A 21,197-nucleotide genomic window follows, 5' to 3' on the forward strand; every position below is an offset into this window, starting at 1 on the left:
TGACACAAGCCAGGAAATCCCTGGACAGGCAGCTTGCCTTGTGTAGGGCTGTAGATCTTGGTTTGTTACAGCAGCATGAGCTGTCTTTCTGTATTGCTGTGTCTTTTTATATGGAAGGTGAGAAAGATTTGAATACAGATAATGCCATTGCCAGTTAATTTTAAAGGCCAAATTGTGTTTTTTAACAATGCTAGACCTTTCTAAGCAATGTCTCAGAAAGATAAGGATATATTTAGAAGATGGATGTTTCAATCTCTGGCTGACTAAAAATGACATAACAACATTATAAATTTAAATAGGATGATGCTTTAATGGGTCTCCTAGAGGAAAAAAAAAAGGTGTTTATTAGTAGAAATGTACTAAACTATCTGCATTTGACAAAGTGCTAATGGAGAAAATTACTTCTAGAGAAACAAATGAAAATGTCAATTAAAAAAAAGTAATGGCTCCCTAAGTTGTGGGTTGTGGTTTTGCTTTTGGAGTTTTTTATTTTTTTTTTTTTTCCTGAAGAGAAGTGCTGGGTGTGTTTTCTGTATTGCTTGAAAAGCTTCTGAATTGTCTGTGTGCCTGAGTTCTGTGAGTGTTGGGGGATTTTTGGGGACACCCCTTCACCCCTTCTGTATCTGCTGCTGCACAGTTGTATTTTATTTAGGCTAGAAGCTAGTTAAATAGGTTGGTCTAATGCTTCTTCTCTATTATATGTTTTGTTTTATTTAGGGATTATTTTCCAAAGAAGTGTCCACAAGCACAGTGCCTGCACCCTAAACCACCTGGCTTTGTACTTCCATATGTGCCAGAAACGTGGTGTCTCATGTCAGCAGAGACATTTCTGGTAAATGCAGAATATTAATGAAGTTCAAATTCCCTCTTTACAATTTTCTGATGCCAATCAGCTTTTCTCCCTGGTGATGGGACTCCTGAGATGCCAGGTAATGTCAGGGTTTGCTTGGCAGGCACACTGGGAGCTGCTGGGAGTGTGAAGGTTGCCCTTGCTCTAAAGGACATTGCTGTGTTCAGCTGGAGTCTGCACAGAAAGGCTCAGGGAGGGCATGAACAGAAGCAGCTCCTTCCCACTGAGTGAGCCTGCAGTGACACAGCCACTTGTGCCAGGACACACATGGGGACCTGGGCCCTGTGAAGCAGGGGAATGTTTAGGTTTTCCTGCTGCTGTTTGATTTGCTTATGTTAGATGTGTCTTCAGTTTCTCACAGCAGAATAAAACCAGCTGAGGATAATGTCTGGGAATACCAGACACTGGGAACCAAGGAGCTGAGCTGAGGTAAGAAAGGAATCATCAAGCAGTGACCATGGCATAGGCTGTCTGCAAATAGGGGTGCCAGGGGAGACTTTACTTCTGCCAGTGTAAAATGTGATTTTTAACGAGACATCAGGTGTTTCATTTCTGTCCCTAATCTCCAGGAGCTGAATACTCTGGCTCTATAAAAATATTACCTCTGTTAAAACCTGCAAGATGAGATGCTGGACCCAAATGCACTAAAGGCAGGCAGTAGGCAAACAGAGTGTACTGTGTCTTAATGACTTTTTGGAAAGGTTCAGAAATAGTGTATTCCTAAATTTGCTTACATTGAAGCTGGAAAACCAGTATTTCTCTCAAAAACTTTGTTTTCAGTCATTTGCCTCATGTTCACAAGTCTCCCCTCAGATTGTACTTAATTACAGTAGTATTTGGTTACCTTCACAGGTTCCTCTGCTGTTCTAATGTGAATTTTCCTCATTTAATAAGAGACATCCAAGTTTATTTCATCCTTTTAGCAGCCTAAGAGAAACCAAAATGAACTGGGTCACTTGATGTTTTTTAATCTCTGTCCAGCCTCAAGCCCACAGCAAAGGGAGGAGTCCCTTGCTCTCTTGTTTCCTCAGCACTTTGAACTGTGAGTGACATCTTGCTTTAAAGGCAAGTGACAGGGAGTTACAATTACCAACCCTGCTGGAAGTACCAAAATAATGTCCTCAACATCAAAAGATGTTGTTTTAAATTATAATTAGGGTCTCCATGGGTGAATTGTTTCATCATTTAACATATTTTATTTTTCTTGACATAAACAAGATGAGGCATAGTGACAGCAAGAACCTCTGCCATTTCAAATTAGCTAAAGCATCAGTATTAATTCTTAACCAGCTAATTACAGTAAGAAAAGTGAGGAAACACAATTTGTCATTTATGCTGGTAAAAAACCACATTTTCAGCTTATTTTTGTAACTTTTTACTACATACAGAAATGTCCAGGACAAACTATGGTTAAATATCCTTCCCATGATTGTATTATATAGCTACAAAATGTTCTCTCATTTTCCACATTCTACTGAAAATGAGACTGTGAAAACATTCAGCTAAGCAAAAGCAGCTGGAGAATAAAAGCAAAATCACCTCCTTTCTCTCTGAATCCAACATTACCTCTGCTCAAGCTGCTGCCATGGGGCTGCAGTCCCCAGGTGGGCCTGTCCTGGTGCAGGTAAAGCCACTTGCTGCAAGGCAAAGGTGATTTTACAGTCTCAGCACTTCCATAAATCAGGCTTGAAGGAGACTCCTTGATAAACTGTTGTAACTAAAATGTAATTAAACTGACTCTTCAGCACAGCATTTCCTACCTTTCACCGTGTTTAAATACCTGTAATACCCTCTAGGGAACAGTGTTGTATGTGAGTACATACATAAAACAGGACAGAATGCATTAATGGTGCTCTCTGTGTTCCTCCCTCTTCAGGTGCCAAAGCTGCACCAGCTCCAGTTCCAGATAACCCATGGCACGGATTGTAATGTGTTCAACTAAATACTTAAAAACCCCAACAGCTATGACTTAATTACATGAAGAATTTATTTGCAACAAATTAGATACACTTGCTAAAAAAAGAGGTGGATTGCAGCATGTAAACTATTTTATAAATTTGTTTTTAAGACTTATTGCAGAAGAAAACATACTTTTTAGGATTTTCAATATTCTGTAGTATTCTGTATTGCCTTACAGTAAGGCACTCTACATTGCATTTGGAAATCAAAGTTTGTCTAGGAATCAACAAAGTGACTTCTGATTAAAGTATTCTGTACAGAATATTCTCCCCATGCAATTATTGCAACTTCCATAGCTAGAGCCAGGATATGTGCTAATTGAATGGCAGTGAAATTTCAAAATGGAAGTAGTTGTTTCACCCTTAGTTTCTGTCAGTGACATTTATATCAGCCTCATTTACAGACTTTTCATTATATAAAACTATATAATGGAAACTATAAAACTATATAACATTATATAAAACTTTATAACAGATATAACAGAAACCCAAGCTGTGACTGCAAACCAGAATGTGTTTGGTCTCCTATTGCTCCTGGCTCTGAAGAGCTAAGAAAATAAAGCGTGGGAAATGGGAGAAAATATGACACCAAGGTAAGAGGATATGATACAAAAATTGCTAAAATTCAGCAGTAGCCTGCTAATTTCACATTTTTTGAGATTTTTTTCTGTAAAATGTGCCCCATTTACATTGTCCAGAAGGTAACAGAAATTACTAAATTTATTGGTTTTGAAATACCCTCTCAAGTTAAAGGGTTATACAGACACCAGTTTCTCTGTAATAGGAAATTATTACCTAGGAGCAAAGTGAAATTCTCAGAACTGTACTTTTCAATCACACATTACCATATTAGCTCTGCTCTTCTCCCATATTCCTCATAGGTCTCATTTTCAAAAAGAAAAACATGTCAACAGCTTCCTTGTTATTTAGGACAACAACAAACTGAGACCTGCTCTGGGACACTGCAGTCAGAAATCTGAGTTCTGCTTGGGGAAACTTTAGGAAACTGTTTACATTTATCTAACAGAAAAATCTCTTTTGACACAGCCTACTTTTGCTTAGCAATCATATCCAGCAGCTCCTTCTCAATGCCATGGCTGCCCAGGTCAGTTAAGCTGTAGTATCTGTGCACCACCTTCTCCTCTGTCACAACCACCACCCGAAGGCCATGTGTATCCTTTCCCAGCTGACATCCTATAGCTGATGACACCACCATTTCCAGGCCTTTGTAGGACCCTCCAGCATTCCTGTGGTAATGCCCAGAAAATACAGCTCTAATGCCTGGTAAAGAAAAAAAGAAAAAAGTTGCAGAGACACAGGGTGGAAAACAATGCATCCAGGTTTACCTTGAAAACCCCAAAGAAACATACCTGGGAAAGTTTTCCTCACATAATCAGATAATATTGGGTTGCAATTCAGACTTGAGCTAGTTTAAATTCCAGGGGTGTCTGACTCCAATTTCTGTAATTACACTCACTTCTATGGCTTGATTCCAAACCCCCTGAATTCAGAAGAAGCTGTTTTCCAGCTCTAGTTCCAAATGTACAAACCCCATTTTTGAGGCAACTTTGCTGTGTCCAAAATGTGAGTGACCTCACCTCAGCTGGAAATCAAACTGCTCAACCCAGCACTATGGACAGAGTAAAAATATAGGGAAAAATTACCAACATAAAAATAAACCGAAGAAAAGCAAGCAGATTTTCCAAATTAGGAGGAGAATGCCTGGAATAATCAGCATAGGCAATCAGTAGCATGCTTTATTTAGACTGAGCCTTCAATTAAATAAATGCTTTTCTCAGCAAAAGCAAATGAGACTGTAAAAGAAGGAGAAGGCTAAATTAGTGCAATATGAATGACATAATAAATATGTAATGGGTACAGTACAGACCTTGCCTCTCTTCCCATGCTCTCTGCAGAGAAATTGGGGGAAAAAAGTGGTTCTGACTGAACTATGAAATTTATTACATGGTTCAGATTGTCACCTTTAAGTGCTGATTAATGAACTATTTTTTACAGTAACTGCAGACATGAATCAATGTTCACTGCATTTCATGTACTGGTTGATGGCTCTCCACCCAGACTGCAGGTGAAGTTCACAGCAAACAAAAGGCAGCATTTCTTCAGAGAGCTGTGAAACATGAAATTCCCACCTGCAGATCATTGTGAAAACTGGCAGTTTTCACAAATCAACTGAACAAATCTAGAGAGGAATCACTAAATTGCATTATGTTGGTAACATTAATATGACACAGCAAGTCCTCGAAAGAAAAAATCTTGGGGGTGGGAAGAGGCCCAGGAAAAAAATACCATTATGCACTTTTCTATCCTGTGCCCTTCACAAGAGTTTGGGGAGTGGGAGCAGCAGGAGACTGGGCTATTGAGACCCTCACTCTTCTCCCATTACTCTGCTTTTCAGTTAGCTGTTCAAGTTTAATGATAAAATTAGATTTTAAATAGAGTTATGTTTATCCAAAAATCCCTGGGTCACCACACAAATCTGTTTCTCAGTCAAGGATTGAAGAAAGAGAACAGACTAGAAAAAGCTGATCCTGGATACATTTGTCCCCAAAAGTGCAGGAGCTAGGGAGGAGCACCAGTAGAGCCAAAGCAGAAGCAAAAAGGTGGAGAGGCAGTTCTGTAAAGACATTAAATTGTATTGGAGGATCTGAATGCTATCAGCACTCTGGTATCCTGTCACAGTTTTCAAAGAGAGAACCAAGTAAGTATCCAGGCACAGGGAGATGCTACTCTGAGATGTGTGTACACCCCCACACAGGTTACAGTACACAGGTATTTTGTAAAAGGCAGTGTTTCTGGCAAATACAACCATTTAAGTCATATGGATAAAGTGATCTGAACATTTTCCCTGGAGTTTCAGGCACAAACTGGCTTTTCTTCCTCCCTTTCACTTGCAGAGTACAGCTGCTGTCTGAAGTGCTGAACAATGTGGTCGGTTCAAGAGTAATACCTGTTCTCTCAACGATTTTGCACTCCAAAATGATGTTCTTTCAGCTTCCCTACAAGTGCCACATTAACCATAGGCATTTTTTGCTGCACCTTTTTTCCACCCCCGGGCATGTGGTGTATCTCATCTTTTCAAGACTCCAGTGCTACACAAGGAATAATAATATTTAGAAGTCTTTGAAAACAAAATCTCTTCAGTGGAATAGAATTGATTTTATCTCATTGCAATTTCAGAGTGCTCCCATTGCCTCATCTGCCAAGCAGGTGTTACAGAGCAAAGAAAGATGTGAAAGCATCAGTGACAGCACTGTTAACTGCTCACTGCTCAGCCAGCTCTCAGCCTCTGTTATAAAAAAACAACAAACCCCATAATTTCCCAACAGAGCACCAGAAGAAGGAAACAGTCCCACTGGTAAGTATTGGGGAACAACATCCTCTCTTTCATAAGCTCTTTGGTCAGCTCTCAGTAGCACACAGAATTATTTTGTGTAGCCCTTTTGAAGCTCTCTGTTGTTCCTCCTCAGAAGAGCTGTATGAATAAAAGAGAACTGAGTAATTAGAATTTACATTGCACAGCTCTATAAGCATCTCAATAGAAATACCCCATGCACTCTTGTTTGCAAACATTATCCTGCAAATATGCAGGAAACCTCTGCCTTAAATTTGCCAAAATTGTAGCCAAATTGTAGCCAAAAGAATCAGGAGTTTGGTGTGGCTGGTGGTCAGTTGGTCAGTGTAAGTAGGAGACCAAATATTATTTTGAAAAGTATATTGATGTTGAAAGCTACTTTCTCTAAGACAATACTAAAGGGAGCTACATAGAGAAGGATTTTGGTGTCACTTATTTTTCCTGTATAATAAGGGGAGAAACAACAGGCGTAGCCAGAGGGTAATTCCAGATCACCTAATTAGAGCACTGGTCTAAATAAGCCTTTAGAGGTCCTGTCTCTAGAAGGTCACTGTTCTTCCAAGTTCATTTTTGTGAATGCCTCTTGTGAATGCCTACTTTTTTCCATTTGAATGTGATGCTTTCTCACAGAGCTGGAACAAACCCCAAACAGTCCTGGATTGCTGTGTGCTCTAAGGATCAAGAAGAAGCTTTAGTCCAGTGGATAAAACTGATTTAAAATTTTTTTCTGAGAAAAAATATCACTTAATGTCCTTACAGAATATATGTATATTGTATTTGCTGCTGAATTTCTGGAAAACAATTAAAAAAATCTATGTTTGTGTATGTCCATGCAAGATTTCCAGTACCATACCTGGGAAATTTCTTACATAGAATATATCAAATGTGGTCACTCTACCTGGGTCATAAGTGCATAATTGCAAACTTGAAAGAGGTTGATCTAAATCACTGAAGTTGAGAGTATTTAAATTATCTTAAATACTAACACATAAGCAATGAGATTACTCACTCAATGTATGGGCTTTGCCAAAATCGAGGTCTCAATGGCAGGAAGATGAAAATATTACTCCCCTGTCAACTCTGATTACACAACAAAGAAAATAATGAAACATAGCATATGTTGTCTGGTAAATTTTAGAAACAACAGCTTTCAACACTCCATGCTTTAATTCTGTGCTCAAATATATCTCAGCTGTGGATGTTCTGAGAGCTTCTTCTTCTTTTAACACTGCTCTCCTGTCACAACATTTCTAAGAGGAGAATGTAGATATATCACACACTTTTAATGACTAAAGGTGTTAGAAGTTACAGCACCTCCAGTCACAAATATAATGAAAAAATATACCATTTAATGAAGTTAGGTTGTTATTTTTGCCCCTATGTGCACATTAAATACTTTTAACCACATCTGAAAAATTGCTTTGAAGACACTTGGATGAATTTAAAGCTTTTTAATTAAAAAAAGCTGAAGAGTGTAGGGAATTTCCTTCTGTATATTTCTATCTCTGGTCTAGTTATTTTCTTTAAGATGCATCTCAGCTGCATAGACCACATATTCTTAATCTAACTGTGAAACAAGATCTCTTTTCAACCCTGTTGGTGAAAAACCATCTATTAATTTAGGTGTTATTCAACAGAGCTGCTAAACATGTTTAGACATTTCCTTAAATGCTTTAGTTGATTTGTGCCATTAAGAAACATTTATTGCTATATTGTATTACCTAATATAAGTAATGCTCAGTGTGTCAGTGATGGTTCTAAGGACAAAAAGTGTTTAAAAGACTGTATATAGCTCACCAAAAATATACATACTTTTCAGGTCATAGAAAAAATATTTAATGTCCTAAGAAAATTTTACTGGAATGAGGTATGCAAGAAAAAGTAGGTCTTCTATTACATAAACTGCCTGATTTGAAAACTTAATTTGCTGCTTATGTTTATCAAAGACACATGACTTGCAGACCAGATTTTTTGGCTAGACCATTACTATTTCTTTATTTTCCCTACAATGCTAAGAGGAAATCTATTTATATCAGCACTGTAAAATCCTTAAAAGCTGAATATGCATTTCTTGCAGCAGAGTCGAGTGACTCCAGCAGATCTCACAGATGAGACCGTCAGGTCAGCTCTTTCACAGCTCTTGCACACGGGATTTTTCTGTACTTAATGTCTGCATGTGGAAGACACAGAGCTTTGACAACTTTGGCTTAAATTGCAGAAGTTATTCCAATACACCTTCAGAAAGGTATCTCTGCTTAAATCCTAAACTCTGCTCTCAACTGAGTTGGTTTTCACTGTGACCAAAATCACATTTTCAAGGACAACAGTTCTTGTGATGCTCTTAAAAAACCCATGGTCTAGCAGGATTTCTTACACATGCAGCTTACAAGTATGGTTTAACTTTGCACAGTAGTAATACATATTTACAAGTGCCAGATTTTCAATTATAAATATTTATCATAAGGACATGATTTTATCTTTAATTAGCCCAACTGTTAAGGACACTTCTAATGTGAGAAATGCAATTCAGTATTTCATACCAGATGTAGCCTCTACAGTTAGTCTTTTATCTCTGCTTGTAATGAGCAGATACTTACAACAAAACCATTCTGTAACAAGGGAGCAATTAGAAAATAATAACTACAGAAGGTCTGGGCTTTGGAATTAAAATAAAAATTTTCTGAAGTTGCATACCTCAGTTTAAAGCACCTGTGACCATATGACCAATATGACCATACTTTAATTATCTATTTCCTACACAATCCATATGAATTTCTTTGTTCTCTGTTCTTGACTAGATTATCTTTCCTTTCCTGTACCTCTCTAACCTGCTGAGTTATGCCTCCATGTCTGACACTTCTAGAAAATTATAAACATGTGAACTGGGGTAATTCCAGGTTCGATCCTGGGTTATAAACAACTGAAATATGATGCCCATCTTATAATGCTAAACACCCTAAACCATGCATGTCACTGACATAATGACACAACAAATATGGTTACAAGCATTGAAACAGCAAGAGGCAGAAGGAAAGGAGGAAGGAAGGACAGGTGACAGGTTGGGGGAAAAGAATAGGGTAGCCTGGTGGTCTCCTAAAAAGGCACACTGACTTTTTTTCCAGAATAGTTACACCGAATTTCTAAATTTAAAAAAGCAAAGTATGTTGGGATTTCATTGGCAATATCCTGTGTTTTAATCCTCCAAGAATGTATGAAATGAACTGGGGAAAAACCAGTTTCATGTCTAATGATGTGCTAAACTTGATTGTTTTTTAGCAAAGCAGAGGTTCAGAAAACAAGCGTTGTCCTTGCATCTCTGTGCCTCTACAGCACCATGCCAACAGCCTCTCTGCAACCCACTGAGACCTCAGTGGTCTCACAAAAGCAGCTCTTAAACAGAATAATAAAATAGAAACAGAACGCACCTGTTACTAAGGTAACTCTGAGCCAACTTCTGATTCTGCTCATTTTTCTCAGCAGTCTGAGTTACTGAGCTGCTTGTTCTCTATATTCATTTCATTAGCAAAATGTTTGATTATTGGCTTGCAAACGTTACCTATTGAGTCAGTGTATAGTAAGGAGCATGCCAAAGATCAGTGTTTAAACACACTCATTAGGAACCAAACAACTTATTAGAGATGGGAATGAGGGACACAAGGAGAAATGATGGAGGGAACAGAAAGGTGGCACAGAAAGGAGTTTGGGAATTTCTTCCCTGCAGTTGCATTGCTCATTCCCATTCCACACCCTTCCCCCATCATTTGAAGCCTTCCCAACTTCTGCTTAAGCCTCTGGACACCCTCTTAAGAAACACCACAATGTAACAACAACGTTACAGTGATAATGTTTCTTTCACCTCTTGATGAATTATGTTCCCAGTACTGAGTGTTGTTAGTAAACCAACTGGATGACAGAAAATCCTAGCAAAGAACTGTTTTGGTTCCCACATTAATGCCAGTTTCCTGGGATACACTCATGAACTAGGATGTGCTGCAGTCCATGGTACACAGGCAGCCACAGCTGCCCAGCTCTCCAAGAGCAACACTTCCCACTGTATTAACACTAACACAAAAATGGAAAGATATGAGGTGTTCTCAGCGTGTCTCCTTACGGGGAAAAAATCCCACTTGTAAATATTGAATCTGCAAATATATCAGTGCCCTGGAGAGCCCTCAGATAGCTGTGAATTTTGGCCCTACTGATTGGAAACAGTAGGAGACTGAGAGCTTGGAAATTAGGCTGAGTTGGATGAGGCCAGGCTTAACAATTAGATGGTAAATTGGGAACAAGATCATAAAAAATTTGCATTGTTCAGCAATCCAAATAATGTGCTCTCTTATAGATACAGAGAAAATGACATTGTGATGCAGTGATGGCAGGATGGCAGGAAATTCTGAGGGACTGGCACACTCCAGGAACATGAAGGCAATTACCAGGAAACAATGGGAACAGCATGGAGGAGTAGCTGTGTACTGTGTCTGTCTCCATGGCGCTCAAGTGGCATCACACAAAGCTGAGGGGTTTGGTACAATTACTCATTTAGCACATGCTCCACCTGCCCTTCATCCCAGACATGGCCCCTATTAGAAAGGGATGTGCAAAGGACTGATTTTAGCAGAGCAAGACTTGTTTTAACACTGAATAAATCTGGGGTGCAGTACACTTGGTTTAAAATTGGCTCAGTGTGGGAGAAAGCAACCTCCAAGGTAATTCTGAATTCTGTTTCCATGTTTTATGTAAAACATAAATTCTGTATTTTTCTCCTATGGCAATACCTGATCTTCCCCTCTGTAGGCAGGAAAAACTCAGGTTGTCTTGTATCTGTCAGTACTTGAAAAATGGAAACCTTGCTATTTATGCTAAGGAACTTTTCATGTTTAGCTTTTTACTTCTCACTCAAAGTTTTAAATTTTGTCCAGTACTTTTTACAAGTGAGTAGATTCAGTTGGTAATTCTGATCTATGGGAAACAATGAGGCCTATAAGCTGTATTCAAAAATTCCTTGAAAACAGTACCATTTAAGTTAAATGTATTTTGTCTGGCAGCAGAGCCATTACAATTTGAAACAAAAATTCAAGAGTAGGAAAGTTTGAGAAAATACCTGCTTTATGAAACTTTTCCATTATCTGCTGGCGAACTGATTTCTCCAAGTTGAAGTAATCATCATCTTCATCAGGTTGGCTCAGAAACAGAGGGATGTGCTGAAACACAATTATGTGCTTGCATTTCTGCTTTGCAGCAACAGCCAGCTGCTCATCGAGCCAGGCATCCTGAGCTTGCCTTAACTCAGGGCACTTGGAAGAATCAAAGTATAGCTGAGAATTCAACACAAGAAAGAAAACACCTCCAACCCAAAAGCTGAAGTAGTCATCTCCCCAGTTCTGGCAATAATCATCTATGGTTTCTCTGGATGGAGTATTGCCAATATCATGATTCCCACTGACAAATACCAGTGGTATGTCCTGGTCAGTGTTTTTCAGAACATTCTTTAAATCTTGCTCTTGGTTTTTTTTCCATCGGGTTCCTAAAGAAAAAAAAATACAAAACATTTGAGTGTTTATGTTTTTTTCTCACCTTCATTGTTAGGTTTTGTTTATGGAACTGTGCTTAGGAAGAAAATATTGTGTATTAGATGTGATCATGATGAAAACATCTCCACTTTATCCCTGTGCATCCACCCAGCCCAGTCCCTCCCTTCCCAAGGCTGGAGCCATTTCCAGGAGCTGCCCTGAAGGCAGGCCCTGGACAGCACCCAGCAGAGAGCACAGCAGCAGGTGATGCCACGGCCACTGCTTTGCACCAGGAGCTGCAGCTGATTCTTTTCATCCACAGACTCATGATGTGCTGAAAAAATGCAGCACCTTTGGATGGTGCAACAGCACAAGGGTAAAAACCAGGCCAACTTCTGGCTTATATTTTATGGCTGTGCAACAAAATTAAAGGTTGTTGTTCATTGTTTTGATTTTTTTTTCATTACAATAACTATTTTAACAGCAAAAATTTAATCAGTGTCTTGTGATGACTTATTTATTGATGAGTCTCTTTTAATAATAAGAATGTCATTAAATTGAAAAAAAAAAATAGTTGTGTACTTGACTAGTTTTCCCTGCAATTTATTTATATTCATATGCATATCCATACAGGTACTCTTCTGGATGTCAGGAATTTGTCATAGCCTACAAAGATTTATTGTATTGACAGATTGACTGACAATCACTGAAAAAATTCAGAAAGGAAGTTTTAAATGGGGAGGTATTTTACTCTAATGATTACAGAGGTTTTCCTATGTTTTCTAAGGCCTTGTCTTTAACTAGAGGCCATTGACAAGATTATTATTAATTAATTAAACGAACACGTATAAATTGGTTTTGTCCTGCAATACATAACACACATAGAGCATGGGCCCATTTCACAAATAATAACTCCATTTTTTAACCAAAAGCTGTAACAGGATTTTTACAAGAACTCTGAATTCAGGTTTCTAACATACACAGGCCTGTGCCAATCAATGGTGTACTTTTAATTGTGTGTTTTACACATACCTTAAACACAGAAATGCATAAATGGCTTCCTGTATTGCAATTCCTGTATTTTATGAGATAAAAGGGGTTTTTACAATTTCTTCATAATACTCATGATGAATATGTTGACAAACACTGACCCTTCTTAACAAACACTTTATTTTACATACCCTCCAGTTATAGGCTTTAGTACCACGTTATTGCTGTTACCAGAATTCTACAGCTTTATAAAAATACTGAGAAAAAAACCCCATATTAGGTATAAATTGTGGCTAAATGTAAGGACATTGATATGAGGCGCATTAAGTCAAAATCCACAACTCTCTTGGGTTTAACTGCTGTAGGGTAGAAAGTTATTGTAGGAAAATCTTTGAGTAACTTGACAAATACTGAGCATATGACACCCAGGGGAGTCTGGAAAGTACTGGAGAGCAGATCACTTTTTGGGGTATAGTAATGGTCAGTTTAGGCTGTTCTTGTTAATCCCAGAAAAAAACAGGGCAAATAACATCTATATTACTTGGAGATGCTGAATTCTTAAAAATAAAACAAGAAATTCAAATAAACCTGGCACACTGCTGTCCACAGGGTAAGGAACCTGGCTGAGAGCGCTGCTTTTACTGCCACTTCCCATTTTCCTATGGAAAGAGTTGGACATTTCAAGCTCTAAATATGAAACTATATGGGGGAGGAGGGTGGGGAAATGCAAAGGGGGAAGGCTCTGTTCAGATCCATGTAAATACATTACACCATGTTAAACTCCATGCTATCACTTTGGGAAATTTAGCTAACAGTTGCAGAGTATAAAGACATTTATGCAAAAGTTACAGAAATAATTTGCAGAATTATGTATACCTCTTCCCAGTGGTGAAATTCAAGCTCTAGAGATTAACACTTAGATTAGATTTGTCGACAGCAGGGCACTGATTCCCTCATTTAATGAAATATTATTTCTATAGCAACAGAGAAACATATTCAGTGTTTATTGCAGAAAACAGATTGCTCAAAATGGAAAACAAGGTCTCTGCCCAAGAGCCTAGGAAATCCTACTAAGGAGAGATTGGTTTAGAACAACTGCATCTTGGCTTGACCTGCTTGGCAGAAGGTCAAAACAATTTCAAAAGAAGAGAATCCCACAGAGATAAAAGTGGGATGAAGTGGAGGGATGTCTCAGGACCCCTTGTACAGTGCTGGAGAGGAAGGGCTCAGCTGTCCCAGCAGCCCTGAGCTGCACCACCACGACACACAACACACAATGTGTGCCACTGCAGCCCTCCTGAGGCACCTCCCCAGTTTACATCTGAGGTAAGAATAGGTAAAGAGGACAAAGACAGTGCTAAAGAAGAAAGCCACTGGAAAATTAAAGTGGTCCCTGCCACAGCATAAAAAATATCCTTTTAATCTCTCTCAGGCACAGAGCTATAATATCTAATTATTCCAATTTTTATGAAGAACATTTCTGTTTGATGGACATGTATTTCTTTGGCTTAGAGGGAGCTTTGCTGTAGGTGAATAGGAAAATAATATAGTGCCAAAAGGCAATACGAAAAAATTATTTGTGAAGTGCCAGGGTAGATGCAAGTGAAATAAATTTCTGTGATGTTTATCCTGGCATCATCTGCAGTGACATTTTTAAATTCCAGGCCACAATTTTCTGTCTTTATGCTAGGTAGTGTAAATAAAGTTTTGCCCTGAGATAAATTATTTCACAAATTAATAGCCCATAAAGGGCAGCTTGGCTTTTATGAAAAACATGAAAGTGAGAACTGTTGCTGGTGCAGTTGTGTGCAATTTTGCACAGCTTCCCAGCCTATCACTTTTGAAAGCTGAGTGATGTGAACAGGAGCATGAAGGTGCAATGTCACCATGCCTGTTGTCTCCTGCTGTGTATCCCTGTTTGCCTCAGCAGCTCCAGTGTTCTGTCCTGCACTGCTTAAAGGAACCAAGACAAGCAGCCTTCTTCACGCACTGAAAGAGCAGATTTCAAGACAGTACTTTTACAGCACTTTTGCTAGAGCTGTCTTCAGTCAGCAGAATTACAGATTATTCTACCAAAGAAATAATCCTTTAGGTACTAATCCTTAGTTACAATTTCCTTTGGTACTCCACAGAAGGGAGTGTCACTGTAAGACTGGGTTGGGTTTAGCTTTTGTAAGGCACCAGCTTTTAAAAACAACTTAGAGCATTGTTTCCTCCCAAGCTGTATCTGCAATGCTGATGGCAATTTTTGTACAACATAGTCCTTCCTGTACAGTAACCCCCAACAACACTGTAATTTTTCCTCCAGAAGTATTCCAAATGAAAAATTATCAATTAATTAACAACAGTACCAGTTTTTCTACTGATATGAATCAGGAGGGGGAAGGGGGGAATTGTGATGCCATTATGAGGTGGTACCCCCAAGCATTCCTGGCTTGGTGTTAGGTGAAGTCTGAGTACTACCCCCCAAGGTAAGAGAAGCCTTTAGCTCAGACATCTTCAAATAATTTAACAATATGCAAAAATGTGGCACAATCATTTCCTGGATTTCTCATTACTCGCTCTCTGTATTTTAATGTATCTTAAGTGTCCCAAACTTAGAAGAGCTGCAATCACGTTGTTTTTAATGGAAAGTACAAGTTTTTAGTTTGAAGAAGGAAAAAAAAAAGAAAAATCAAGTTTTATGCCAGCAACACTCTTGAAAGGCCCTGCTGTAAAAACTGCAATCTGTTTAACATCTAACCCAAGAGACTGCATACATTGCAGACAAAAATACTATAGGAAACATCAAATAGAAATAGTACCTACATTTGATAAAAGCAAAATACAAAATGTCAAAACACCAGCTATGAAAACAAGATTTAGAAAAGCACTGGGCCCATTCCTTCTGTAATTTATGATGGTACCAGAAGTACTCTGACATCAAAAGACAACTAATTATTGTTGAAAGCAATCACGTGATTGTTAAAAAACAACAACAGATAGATTTGTGTACTTTCCTGGGCCTTACAGTGCATCACAATTGCTTCAATGAAAAGTCAAACTATTTTGAGTCTTGAGATATTTGTCCTGTTTTGTGTTTTCATGACTGCCTACAATTGCCCTACTCCTCCATTTAAAGGACCTCCCCTAGCACTATTCACTAAATTTCTAGGGAGAAGGGGGTCCAAGGCTATACTCAAACATGCTCTGGAGGAAATGTTTGATGTTACCTCCATCTCTGTGGGAAAGCAGCCTCCTCCTGTCAGACTAGGACTGCTTTTCATCCCTGCTCTTGCCTTGGATACCTGGCTGTTGGCTCCAGATTAAGAGGGCTACAAGGAAGATCCTACACTGTCCCTGTCTGCTGACCCCTCCCAAGGGACAGCCCCACTGGGGCCACTGTCACTTGGAAGACATCACAGGTCCAAACCCAATGGTATCATCAACACCACTCTGTACCTGCCAGGCTCCTCCTGCAGCTGCATCTGACTGCTCTGCATTAACATAAAAATCTGAGCTCCAACCTTGCCATTTTTCAAAGCACCAACCCACAGCATCTCTTCAGAGCACTGATGGAGATGGAGCTTCTCCACCCCAGAGCTCTGACACTGTTCCTCACTGTGCTGCCTTCCCTCCTGCCTTTCCCCAGGGCCAGACTCTTCCCTCTGCTCATCTCTTTACAGCTGATCATCCCATAAAAGTGATTCTCTTGTGGGCTGTGAGTGGAATGAAACACTTTGGTTCTCTTTTGTCCTGGGAGGCTACAAAAAAGTGATAATGGAGAGGGCACTGCATAGAAAGGAAACCTCCCTGGCACCCAGTTCAGCCTTACCAGTGCTCTTCATTGTTTCTTGCTTTAAAATTAAAAACTTCCCCTCTGGTGTCTGCTGTAATGAACTAATGCAACACACTGTGTCATTCCAAATGACTACGTGCAGGAATAAGCTGATCCATTTTAATAAACCCATTATGGTCACGTTCTGAAATAGTTTTTTTTTGCTTTAGTCTGTGCTGTAATAGCTAAAATGTTTCCTCTTTCTTTTTAGACATATATATTGCTAATCTTCAAATAGCCTGAAGACAATTTTATGATGAAAAAAAATTATACAGTTAAAAATAATGTAAATATGACTATATCCACTCCTGAACAAACTGATTGACTACTCAGTTTAACTTTCAAAGAACATCAGTTCCAGTGAAAAGCAGAATCTGGAATACTCATTTGTCTACAGCTGTGACTTTTTCAGTACATTTGAAACAAGTAATAATCTGTTCTGAGGTTCAAAAAATGATCACACAAAAATTTTCCTACATGAAGATATGAATTAATTTTATTGTATAACTTTGAACATTAAAACAAAAATAAATTTTAACTCTAGTTTAAGCTAATAATGAACAATTATTACATTAAAGCAATTACAAAATCCCCAACTGAACAAGGAAGCCTATTAGGGGATCAACTGCTCCTGGTTTCAGCGCATGACATTAAATATAATGACTGCAAATGCTGACATTTTTCTGAGTGCCAGCCACACAGGTGCCCACAGAACAACCTAATTCATGGCATTTACTGCTCCATGTTCTGCTGTGAAAATAAGTATTATCCTTCACTTAAGCTCAACTCTGCTCTTATCCTTGCTCATCTCCCAGCAACACAGAGCTGTCACAAGCAAGCACAGGCCACCACTGCCTTTGGGTCTGCGCTACTGATGAAATCATCACAAACAGAAAAAACCCTCTATGCTACAGTACCAAAACCAAACTTAATTTAAAAAACTTCATGAAAAGATCCAGTACTTGTACTAGATTTTTAGTACTGTCTCTAGTACTTGTATCACAAATGTAAGATCTGAGAAAATTGTGCAGCTAATTACATCTCCAAGGTTTTAATATTCAGAGATATCGATCTGCTAATCAGATTTCTAAATTCAACTGTAGACTAGACTAGGGAACGTGGTCTAAAACACAAATAAATGTGTACTTCCTGAAGATTAAGCATTTGCTTCTGGTTTCTCTGCAATATGAGCCTGTTGGACTTGTGTGGAGATCTCTGATGCTTCCCTACTCTGGGCTGATTAGAGCAAATGTAATTTCACAGTAAGCTGTTTGAGGCTTTGAACACTCCATTAGGTTTTACTAGAATCAGATAATTGCTACAAAATGTTTATTTATGCAACCACAGTGGCATTTCTTTAAACCCTTATTATTAGATATTTAACAACTAATGTGCTGCTTACCCAAATCCTTAGCCATTATTAATTAACATTGGTGTAAGACTTTGGAGAAGAAAATAGCCAAGAATTATTTTGGTTGGGATTCCATCCTACCAAGCATATCAGAGTTAGGTTACAACAGCAGAAGAAACAGAGGCAGTGAGTTTAGTTAGATTACACTACCTTGTGGTCAGGAAACTAGGTCACACCTAAACACTGCCCTATTGATCAGGCAGTAACATATTAATAGAAATGTTACCTTGCACTCAAACAAATACAACCTTTACCTATACCCTGACTCAGTATAAACATTTGAAAGCCTCTGCTTCTGCCTTGCACCTAAAAAGTCAATCTGTGTCTTTTCTACTTCATGTTCTATTACAATTCTCCCTGACAAAGATTCAGGAATTGGGATTTAGCTGACAATTTTGCTGAAACTGCAAGTGACACTGGAATACAGCTGCCTCCTCCCCAGCTGTGCCACGCTGCTGGGAGCTAAAAAAATGCACAAACTTGCCTTTGTTAGTCAACAAAGCAGACAGTTCAAATAGCAAAAAAGGTAAATATAGTAAAGGTGAAATGCTTACAGCCATTTTTAAAGGTGGAGCCTATTTTAAGACACAATTTTTTGACCTGCTCATATGCCTTCTATATGGACAAATCAAACATAAGCATTCATGCTCTTGCCTTCTAGATGAGAAAGGAACTTTTTTGAGAATTACTATAATTTTAGTTAAAATTAAAACTTGACAAAATATCTCCTTATATACATGCCTCACTTAAGGGCTAGCAGTGCAGCCTAATTTTATCTGGCCAAATTTAAAATATATATTAATTATCCTTTGTTTAAGCAAAATTGGTTATTTAATGGTAGTTTAAAAGCAGTATTAAAAGCAGTTCACAGGTTTTTCCCTTTGTGGAATGTCTTACCAAATCACTGTATATAGCATTAAGAACTTGAATTGGACCTGACATTTCTCTGTAATTTATTCAGTTCACAAATGTATAAATGGCAGCTTGTGCATTTGCATGCAGATTTCAGCAGTACACTCCTCTCTCATGCTGTGTGCAAAACCCACCAGCAGCAGATCTCCAGCTCCCAGCACCTCGTCCCTGTAGTGTGTGACACAACGAGCACGAGTGCAGCACCTGCCTGGCCAAGGACAGCCCAGCTGCAAAGCAGCTGCAAATGCACAGCTCTGCACAGCAAAGGCCTGGGTGATACTCCTAACAAGGAAGAACATACATGGCCAAATGATTGTGGACTTTATCAAGTGTGATAAAACTGGACATTTCCTCAATGCTCCTTTTTAGTGGATTCTGGACTAAAAGACAGGTAAGACTTCCTGGGACCTACCAACTTCAGCTCTTACACAATCAAAGTATTCACTGACCTTTCCTGACCAGCCCAATATGGTTTTTTAACTAAGAGAATTTAGAACATTCACAAATAGGTTTTAAACAATAATGCTTTGACTAGGAACATTTGCTATGGTGTGTACTTTCCCCAGTCTAAAAAATTAGGCAAATTAAAGATATTTTTTTAGAGGTGCTTGCAATTATACGCTGCAGCCTGTGTCTCAAGATTTATTGTCTATAAAAATTACATTTTTGGAGGGAGTCAAGTTAAGGCACTCCATATTTGACAGAGAGACAAATATTTTGGACCATGGCAGTTGCACATCCAATTTGGGCATGGGAAAGAAGCTCAAGCTAATGCAGTTGTGATTCTCCCAGTAGAGAGGATGCCTTCAAATGCTACTGTGATTATAAACAGAAATGAAGCCATACCACTGTCTGGCCACCAGAACCATCAGTTCTGATGTTCCTCAGCTCTGCAGCTTGTCTATTCTGAATGTAAATAACTTCACTCTCCTCTGTGGACGTGTCACAGCTCATAAGAGGGACTAATTGTATAAAAGGCAGTATGCCCATCTCATCTCATATTCTGATAATCAAATTGTCAAGCAGGAGTCAAATGGAGAAGTACTGATTTGAAAAACTGTCACTTACTTGATGTCTAAATAGGAACTCAGAATCCCAACATTTGGCACCTGTTTTAAAAATCTTGTTGCGCATCATTGCCTGTTTTATTATACGAAGAAACACTGCATGGGAGAGAGGATAGGGTATATAATTTTGAGGAGACATGCAGTTTCACTTTTCACATAAAGAACATACTGTTGCCCAAAATTGTAATTAGCTGAACTGAGCTGATGTGCCTTATTGAGACTTTATGGAGGAGTTAAGAGCGTTAGCGGAACGTGCGAATTCCTGGGGGAAAACGCAAACCAGTGATGCACACACAGACACAGAGCCCCGGCTGCAGGCAGGGGGAGCTGGCTGGCACCAGAGAGCCAGAAGAGCTGGGGCCCCTGCAAGCAGCAGCAGGACAGCCACACATCCTGGCTGCAGGCAGGGGCTCAATGCTTGAAGGACAGAAAGCAGGAGACAGACAGAGGAAGGTCACTGGGCAGGCAGAGCACCTGCATCTCCCGCAGTCCCACAGTGATTCTGACACTGACAATTCTCTCCCAAATTCATGACTGCTTTTTACAGGATGCCAGTCATGGAAGGTAAGTCTGTACCCTTCACCAGCACAAGGTGCTGCAGCTCTGGGGCCTTGCCTGGCTGTTTTTTCCCCATTACACAAAGTAATCTTCTGGCAGCTTTCAAGGCTGCAGTGCCTCAGTGACCACGAACATCAGCAATGAGCTGTGTAGAGCTGGGGCACCTCTGTTTTCAGCTTGTCTATTGTCAGGGCCTTTCCTGTCACCTCCTGTTTAAACTATTCACAGTAACAACACATGCCCGGGCTCACAGCCTGAAACACACATTAGATGGCTCAGAAAAACATGAAAATATGTAACAGACACAGTCCCGGAAGCTCTCGCAATCCAAGTACAGCCTAACAAAGAGAGTGAGAGATACAGACAGCAAGCACACCAAGGAGCAATAAGAAAACATTACTAGATATGACTGCAGCTCTGTAAAGCTGATTGAAACAATCAGATGTTTTAGCTTGTTCAACTTAAAAAATATACATTTATAAAAGCACAAATGGTGAAATGTGTTCTAAATAATGATTTGAAAACCTTTAATTAAACAATTTAATAATATGAAACAAAGGTATCAAAAAAATAGAAAAATGTCACTACTTGGGCTTAATTGACAGAAAAGGCTGATGTGAGATTACAGCACTGCATGACCTGGGTAAGGAATGTGTATATTAAAGATTATTATACCTTCACATTAACTAAAATAATTTGCAAAGTGTTCACAGTGTATTTCAAGCGCCGTAATAGTAAATTCCAGTGATTT

At 39.0% G+C, this 21,197-nt stretch overlaps 1 protein-coding gene across 2 annotated transcripts in view; it reads right to left on the reverse strand.

Moving 5' to 3' along the window:
• Positions 1-2,019: 2,019 nt before the first annotated feature.
• Positions 2,020-21,197, reverse strand: part of CPPED1 (calcineurin like phosphoesterase domain containing 1) — a 34,498-nt gene continuing 15,320 nt past the window's right edge. For both annotated transcript variants that reach the window (XM_063171046.1, XM_063171045.1), the window contains exons 3-4: positions 11,283-11,705; positions 2,020-4,089 (exon numbers count right to left, since the gene is read on the reverse strand). In XM_063171046.1, the coding sequence (XP_063027116.1) occupies positions 3,857-4,089; positions 11,283-11,705 (656 nt within the window). In that variant the 3' untranslated portion in view covers positions 2,020-3,856. The remainder of the gene's footprint in view (positions 4,090-11,282; positions 11,706-21,197) is intronic.

Source organism: Melospiza melodia, chromosome 18 (assembly GCF_035770615.1).
Source record: "Melospiza melodia melodia isolate bMelMel2 chromosome 18, bMelMel2.pri, whole genome shotgun sequence".
In the NCBI taxonomy this organism is placed as follows: Eukaryota; Metazoa; Chordata; class Aves; order Passeriformes; family Passerellidae; genus Melospiza; species Melospiza melodia.